The following is an 8,781-nucleotide window of genomic DNA, read 5'->3' on the forward strand; positions in this document are numbered from 1 at the left end:
GGTATTCCTTGTTTCCTTTTTTAGTGTGTCCAGTGGGTTGATGATGCAAAACTTAATCAACTGAGGAGAGAAGGCATTCGCTATGCCAGGATTCAGCTGTATGATAATGACATTTATTTTATTCCACGGAATGTTGTTCATCAGTTCAAGACAGTTTCAGCTGTATGCAGTTTAGCATGGCATGTTCGGCTCAAGTTATATCACTCAGAGGAGGACACTGCTCAGAATACAGCTACTCATGAAACAGGCACATCACGAGATTCCATATCATCAGTTCTTGGACCTCATACTGACATGATTTGTGCTGTAAGCAAAACCTCCTTGGAGTCTGTTTTTTCAGACAAATTTCAATCTAAATATGAAGTACAGCAGATTAAACATGAACCTATTGCATCTGTAATAATCAATGAAGAACCTGTGAATGTTTATGTTCCTGAAAAGACTAGAGCACCGAATAATATGGATGGCAAGAATGTTAAAGCAAAATTGGATCATGTTCAATTTACAGAATTTGAGATCGATGTGGACTCCAAATTTGAAAATAGCAACAAAGATTTAAAGGAAGAATTGTGTCCTGGAAGTCTCAGAAGTCTAGTTGATACCAGGCAACATAGTTCAGCACATTCAAATCAAGATAGAAAAGATGATGACATTTTGTGCTAAATTTGTACATACCATCTAAAATCCTTAAAAAATACACACACACACAAAACAATGTAATAAAGATTTATGAATTCTGAAAGCAAGCCAAGGACTTGCTCCTAAGTCTGTTACAAAATATAGTTTGTGTAGCTTTGTAACATTCCTCAGTGCCTGTCCATAACTGTGAAGTATCAAAGCACTTAAGGCCAGATGCACTGTAAACATTGCAGGTTTAAACAATTGGAGTCTTTCAAAAGTCACTAGAGTTGGAGTTGTAGGTTTTAGAATAGAGCTGACATTAACATGTATGTATATATGTATGTGTGTGTGTACATATATATATATATATATGTACACACACACACACACACACACAGACATATATATTTTGTAATATGAGCCAGAATTCTTTTTTGACAATTTAAGGCTTTTCCATAGAGCTTATTTATACCAATTTTTTTTTTCATTATAAATGTGTCAGCACTGTAGTGTAAATAGCTTTAAATTTTTTTTTAGTGTGATTTATACTGAAATGTGAGCCACTTAATAAAGGTTCATAATAAATATGTTTTTTGTTGGGTCTGTAAAAGACAAACTGACAATTCAGTTAAATCATTTATTTGATCTATTATGTGTCTGCTGGTATATCCATTTAGAGTGGTAAAGGAGTGCAAATGTATATATTCAAATCTAGTGAATATTTAAATTCCCCACATTGTGCAAGCATTTTTAAAACCAAGATTCAGTTATGAAAGCATATATTTATATGTGTGTGTATGTATGGGAATATATATGTATATCATATTTTATATAACTTCTTAAATTGCTGAATAAGATGAATATGTGAAGTTTCCTAGCCCTGTTCCCTGGAATACATTTTAAAATATTTATATTCAACATTAAGAAAGCTGTTTAGGTAATAGAAGTAATTTTGTAAAGTTGGGAGGAACAAGATCTGTTAGTGATATCTAACCCTTCTAATTATGAAGTTTTGTGGCCAGATTACCAGGCCCTAACATAAATTTTCTTTATAGTGTACAGAATGATAGGTTGAGATTTTCTTACTAATAGGCACCTATGCTATACTTAATAGTAGCTGACTTTAGTTACAGAAAGTTTAATTGTGAGCAGTTAAAATGTTTTTACATTTTTCTTGCAGAACAGGAGGAAAATATGGCAAATATAAAATCTTAAAATAAGGGCAATGACTCAGCTGCCGTATAAAGAGATATTTCTAACAGAATAAGATGTGTTACCTCTTTTTTCTAAGGACCCCTCTCCCTACCCTAGCAAGGTAAATAACTTAGAGTATAGTCGACCCATGAACAACGTGAGTTTGAACTGCACAGGTCAATTGAAAAAATCCCTGAGTGGACCTGTGCATGCAGTTCAAACCCTTGTTCAAGGGTCAACTGTACTTGTTCAAAAGAAGCTCTAGAAAGTAAGATTGGAGTTGGAAACAGGATTGCCAGTGCCTAGTAAAGATGATTAAAACAAATCTGTTCAATGATGGACTTCACTATTTCAGACTGCTTCTACTACTATAATTAAAAGTCAAACAAATGTCTTTAATGTATGCTTTTGATATAAGGAACTCTGCTCATTGCAAATCTGTTTTATTTGTCTTTGATATTTTTCTGGGCTTATACTTTGATGACTTTCAACTGATGACTGTGCTGCCGTTTGGGCTAGAGTTGCTATTCCTATTTCAGTAGTTTCTGCTTCAGCCTCATTTGTGGTACCCATAAAACTTATTTTTCTGGTTAGGGAGAAGCCACTTAGAAAGAGGCATTTCACCAGAAAAAAATTGTAGCAGTGATAACATTTCTAGCCCCAGTTTAAAAGAGTAGACAAATATTTTAGGAAATCTCGATGGTTTGTAGGAAATCAGTATATTTGCAGCATAGGAATTTTCATGGGATAAGGAAGGTATAAATCATAATAATGTAAATAGGGTCTTTGTTTTATATGTTACCATCTTATCCTACTCACCACTTTAATCTTCTCTTTTTAACTAAATTTATGTATTTGCATCTACCATTTTGAGAGACACAATTCATATCCAGTATTGAGAAATAGAAGAGGATGTTTTTCTTTTTTAATTGAAGGGTGATATATTTAACAAGATTTGTTTTAGTTCTGATTTCCAGTAGCATACACATAGATAGATGATACTATAATAAAATATTTTTAGGGTATCCCTCCAAAATATATAAGCCTTAAACTTTTAAAGATATATCTAAAACAATAGTGGTTGCTTTTAGGTATAGTTTCCTGTATAACCTATAGTCATACTTTTCCCTCTTGAAAATTTGTTTTGTACAATGCATACATCCTTCTGGAGGTGAAATATAAATCAGTAGGTTTAGATTTCCAGATACAGCCTTGTCACCTTGAATAATGCTTATGTTCTTTGTCTTACGGGTTGTAATTTAAAAATCCTCTTCAGAGGTAATCTGAGAACTTGTTAACTACCTTTGGTACACACAAATTTCTATTTCGATACTGCATTATATTAATGGTTTCCTGGTTAGTACATTCCAGTTCTTTATCTGAACACAAGTTTTTTGCTGTTATTTCGTTACTTGGACCAGAACAATAAAACACTTGAGATATAGTTTCTATATGATCTTATACTATATAGAATAGTAGTTATGTAAATTATTAAATTGATACACAGACCTTTACAAAAAACTAAGGTACCTCAGTGGTGTCTGCTACAGTGCTTTTTTTTTTTTTTTTTAATTTTGTTCATATCCTTGGAGCTATCTAAGTAATAAATATTCCATACTCAGGTTAGCTGGTTAGCTAGCAAAATTAAGCATTTGTGATAATTAGTTGAAAACTTTTCAAAAGCCATATTCATTATCTTCCTTGTCACTTAAGGCTGTTGACCTTAAATAAAGATTAGGTTGATCTAGCACAACACTGTGTGTGTGTTAGCACACATGCACATGTGTGTATAAGAGTATTGGAAATATTTATGTTTGTTTCCACATATATTCATTTTTAATCCATTCTGTAACTGGTGGGGAAAGGGGTCTTGGAGGGTAGGAAAGATTTTATTTTTGGGTTAAGTCTTCAAGGTATTTCATTAGTGTTCCAGAGTGTAAAATTATTTTTTTCTCAAACACATATGGCAGATAAGATCATTTTTGTAAATAATAGATTAGCACTATTTTCATAAATTTGCATTCAGTTATTTTTTGGACAAGTTCATTGTCATGTAAAGCAAATCTAAAAATTCATTTTACATTTAGCAAAGGTGCAAGATTTGTTTTTGAAATTTGAGAGGAATTTTCCTTGTCTTCCACCTTTCAATAAATACTAAAATTGATAACCATAGTCTTTTTACCTTTGTTTTGTAATTATTTTCTTACATTTAACATCTTTTCATCTCGTCGTCTTAAAAAGTTCTTGTTTCTCTCTTTAACAGAAGCCATAAGGTCTTGAAAGTGATTCCAATCAGAAAATCTTTGTTTTTTTCTCTTAACTATCAAAAGTTGACATGGCAACAGAGAATATTGAGGATTACCTTAAACAAGATGGCTAAACTAGTTAGGTATGGGTGCCTGGATGGCACAGTAAGTCACCTCCCTTCCTTCTAGATATGAGTATTTCTATCTTAGGAGGAGAGGACAAAAGTCCCATTGTCTTCGGAATTCTTTTATGTTGGTGAAAAGTGACATGAAGGATTTTACGTTTTTAGAGTAGTAGAATAGCTCTTCACCTGATGTAACTACAATATGTAAACAGAATTTTACTGGTTTTAGAATGCATTGTCTTGTTTCATGAGCTATGTTTGATCTGTTTGGCAGTGACAGTATACCTCAAAGAAAATTAAGAGGGTGACTCAGGAAAGGTATACATTCCTTTTTTCTGTCCTGGCTTTTTTGTTCAGTTCTTCCTATAAACCCACTGCATATTGAAAATGGAAGTGACCGCTTTTTACAATGTCAAGTACAAGGAGCTTACATAAAGCAGAGATTTCTTGCTCTTTTCAACAGCACAGAGCTTTTTTATAATTTAATTTTTTTAAAACACTTTATCATGCCATAAATTCATAGGGAATGGGTTCCTGCAGCTCAGGCCCTTTTCCATTGGTTCTCACAAAGTGTGCTTCTCCGGGTGGAGCAGGCTGGCACTTCAGTTGAACCCAGGTACTTTTTGGCTTCCTTTTATTTGATCATTTTCCTTCACACGTTTCAAGAAGCTATCCTGGCTCTTAGAGTACTTAATAGGCTCAATATGTACACTAATTTTCTTGGCAAGAATCTTGCCCTTTGTTTACAACAATGCCAGACGTGCTGGGTAACACTGTAGACTTCCAGTTTTGCCATGGAAACATTTGTGGGGCATTCCTTTTTGAAATTCCCTTGATGTCTGTAATATGCATGTGGCCAAAGGAACAACTCCATGTTATCTAAAAGACCTAGAGAACTTGGAGCAGGTGCCTCTTCCTTTCTGTTGGTCATTTTGGAGAATTACTGAAAGATGGTGGTTCTGGCTAAAAGGCAATATCTTTCCTTTTTAAGTTTACAGACATTGTATATCATATCTAAGTGGGAGAGCGGGGAAAAGAGAGGAAACCGGCTTGCATTTTAGCTTATCTTCCTCTCCAGGACTTCAGACCCAGTCAGGGAATGTAAATGAACTTAATAAAATATGAGCAAACAATATATATAAGTAGAAATTAAAAGTGAAATTTGCTAGTATGCTTTATTACTATTTTTTGCCTTTTGACATGCACTATTGAAATACGAGACCTTCTATACTTTGAAATTTAGAATTTATGCATCCATGATTTTAAAATGTTAAGTGCTTACACTTTCCTGTAAAGTGCATTGGTGTTGAACTACTGAACACTAAGTATGCAGACTCAGAACCAAGGCAATATAGTTGCAAATATTTCGAGTAATACAGGGTTTAAAATTTTTTAAAATTTGTGGTGACATTGGTTAATGAAATCCAATAACTTTCAGCTGTACACTTTAACAGTAAGGCATATATACTTACACTTTGTGTTCACCTCCCATAGCTAGATTTTGTTCTGTCACCACATATTTGGCCCCCTGTACTCCATCTACCTCCTCCGTTCGGTAACCACTACTCTTTTGTTCATGTCCATGAGTCTCCGGTAACCACTACTCTTTTGTCCGTGTCCATGAGTCTCTGTTTGTCCTGTTCATTTGTTGATTTTAGGTTTATATCCCATTTATGCGATATTGTGATTTTCAACTTTTTCTGTCTGACTTATTTTGCTTAGCATGATTACCTCTAGGTCTATTCGTGTTGTTGCAAATGGCAATACTGCATCTCTTCTTATGGCTGAGTAATGTTCTGTTGTATATATGTACCACAGCTTCTTTAGCTAATCATCTATCATAGGACACTTCAGTTGCTTCCATGTCCTGGCCACTGAATAATGTTGCTATGAACATCAGTATGCAAATATCTTTTCGGATATAAGTTTTCAAGTCTTTGGGGTAAATACTCAGTAGGGGGATTGCTGGATCATATGGTAGATCAACTCTTAGTTTTTTGAGGAATCTCCATACTGTTTTCCATAGTGGCTGTACCAATTTTATGTCCCACCAGCAGTGTATGACGGTTCCTTTTTCTTCGCATCCTCTCCAACATTTGTTATTACTTGTCCTGTTGAGTATAGCTATTCTAACAAGTTTGAGAAGGTATCTCAATGTGGTTTTGATTTGCACTTCCCTAATAGCTAGCGATGTTGAGCATTTTTTCAAATATTTGTTGGTCATTTGTATGTCCTCTAGGGAGAAGCGTCTGTTCAGGTCCTCTGCCCATTTTTTGATTGCAGCGTTTTTTTGTTGTTATTGAGTTGTATGAGTTCTTTGTATATTTTGGATATTGGGCCCTTATTGGAGGCATTGCTTACAAATATATTTTCCCATTTGGATGGTTGACTCTTTACCTTGTTGATGGTTTCTTTTGCTGAGCAGAAGCTTTTTAGTTTGATTTAGTCTCATTCATTTATTTTAGCTTTTACTTCTCTTGTGTTTAAGGTCAAATTCATAAAATCCTCTTTAAGTCCAAGGTCCTTGAGCTTAGTTCTTGTTTTCGTCTATGCATTTTATTGTTTCCTTCTATGCATTTTATTGTTTCGGGTCTTATATTCAGGTCCTTAATCCTTTTTGAGTTACTTTTGGTGTGTGGTGATAGACAACAGTCGAGTTTCATCCTTTTGCAGGTGGCTTTCCAGTTTTTCCAGCACCATTTACTGAAGAGGCTTTCCTTTCTCCACTGTATGTTTTAGGCTCTTTTGTTGAAAACTATTTGCCCATATAAACATGAGTTTATTTTTGGACTTTCGATTCTGTTCCACTGGTCTGTATGTTTGTTTTTCTGCCGGTACCATGCCGGTTTGATTATTGTCGCTTTATAGTATAGTTTGAAGTCGGGCAGAGTGATGCCTCCAGCCTCGTTCTGTTTTGTCAATTCGGGGTCTTTTGTGCTTCCATGCAAATCTGATGATTTTTTGTTCTATTTCTTTAAAAAATGCTGATGGGATTTTGATGGGGATTGCACTGAATCTGTATAATGTTTTAAGTAATACGGTCATTTTAACTATGTCAGTTCTTCCAATCCAAGAACACGAAATATCTTTCTATTTCTTTGTATCTTCTTCGATTTCTTTTAATAGAGTCTTATTATTTTCGTTATATAGGTCCTTCACGTTTTGTTAGATTTATTCCTACATATTTTATTCTTTTTGTTGCAAATGCAAAAGGAATTATTTTTTCCACTTCCTTTTCTGACACTTCATTTTTAGGGTATAGGAACACTATGGATTTTTGAACGTTGATTTTTTATCCAGAAACTTTACTGTATTTGCTTATTGTTTCTATTAGTGTCATTGTGGATTCTTTAGGGTTTTCTATCGAGAGAATCATGTCATCTGCAAATAGTGACAGTTTGACTTCTTTGTTTCCTATTTGGATGCCTTTTATATCTTTCTCTTTTCTGATTGCACTTGCTAGGACCTCCAATGTTATATTGAATAACAGTGGTGAGAGTGGACAGCCTTGCCTTGTTCTTGATCTTAGAGAGAAGATTTTTAGTTTTTTGCCATTAAGTATAATGTTAGCTGAGGGCTTGTCATATATGGCCTTTATTATGTTAAGGTACTTTCCTTCTATACCAATTTTGTTAAGTGTTTTGATCATAAATGGATGCTGTATCTTGTCGAAGGCTTTTCCTGCACCTATCGATATGATCATTTGATTCTTATTTTTTAACTTGTTTATGTGGTGTATGTATCACATTAATTGATTTGCATACATTGAAACATCTTGTGTCCCTGAGAGGAATCCCACTTGATCGTGGTGTATAATCTTTTTAAAATGTTGCTGTATTCAGTTCTCTAGTATCTATTTAAGTTTTTTGCGTCTGTGTTCATGAGAGCTATAGTTCTGTAGTTCTCTTTTTATGATACCAACTTTTGGTATCAGAGTAATATTGGCCTCATAAAACGAGTTGGGAAGTATTGCCTCCTCTTCAATTTTTTGGAAGAGTTTAAGGAGAATAAGTATTAAATATTTTTGAATGTTTGGTAGAATTCACTGGTGAAGCCATCTGGTCCTGGATTTTTACTTTTGGGTAAGTTTTTAATGATTGTTTCAATTTCCATACAGCTGATCAGTCTAATTAGATTTTCCAGTTCTTCTTGATTCAGTCTAGGTAGGTTGTATATTCCTAAGTACTGGTCCATTTCTTCTAGGTTATTGAATTTGGTGTTATATACTTTTTCATAGTATTCTTTATGATCCTTTGTATTTTTGCGGTTTGTCATAATTTCTCCTCTTTCATCCCTGATTTTATTTGTGTCCTTTCTCTTTTTTCTTTAGTAAGTCTAGCCAGGGGTTTGTGAATTTTATTAACCTTCTCAAAGAACCAGCTCTTTGTTGCATTTATTTTATATATTGCTTTTTTTTGTTTTCAATTCCATTTATTTCTGCTCTAATTTTGATTATTTCTTTCCTTCTGCTGACTTTAGGCTTCATTTATTCTTTTCTAGTTTTTTTTTTTTTTTTATGATGAAGCATCAGGTTGTTTATTTGGGCTCGTTCTTGTTTTTGGAGATAGGCAAGTAATGATATGACCTTTCCTCTT

The 8,781-nt window shown here is 34.0% G+C and overlaps 1 protein-coding gene across 1 annotated transcript in view; it reads left to right on the forward strand.

Moving 5' to 3' along the window:
• RSBN1L (round spermatid basic protein 1 like) overlaps positions 1 to 3,987 on the forward strand; it is a 41,929-nt gene extending 37,942 nt beyond the window's left edge. Inside the window, exon 8 of the mRNA XM_011365218.2 lies at positions 25 to 3,987. Within this exon, the coding sequence (XP_011363520.1) occupies positions 25 to 663 (639 nt within the window). The 3' untranslated portion in view covers positions 664 to 3,987. The remainder of the gene's footprint in view (positions 1 to 24) is intronic.
• The last annotated feature ends 4,794 nt before the right edge of the window (positions 3,988 to 8,781 follow it).

The sequence above is a fragment of the Pteropus vampyrus genome, unplaced genomic scaffold, assembly GCF_000151845.1.
Source record: "Pteropus vampyrus isolate Shadow unplaced genomic scaffold, Pvam_2.0 Scaffold107, whole genome shotgun sequence".
In the NCBI taxonomy this organism is placed as follows: domain Eukaryota; kingdom Metazoa; phylum Chordata; class Mammalia; order Chiroptera; family Pteropodidae; genus Pteropus; species Pteropus vampyrus.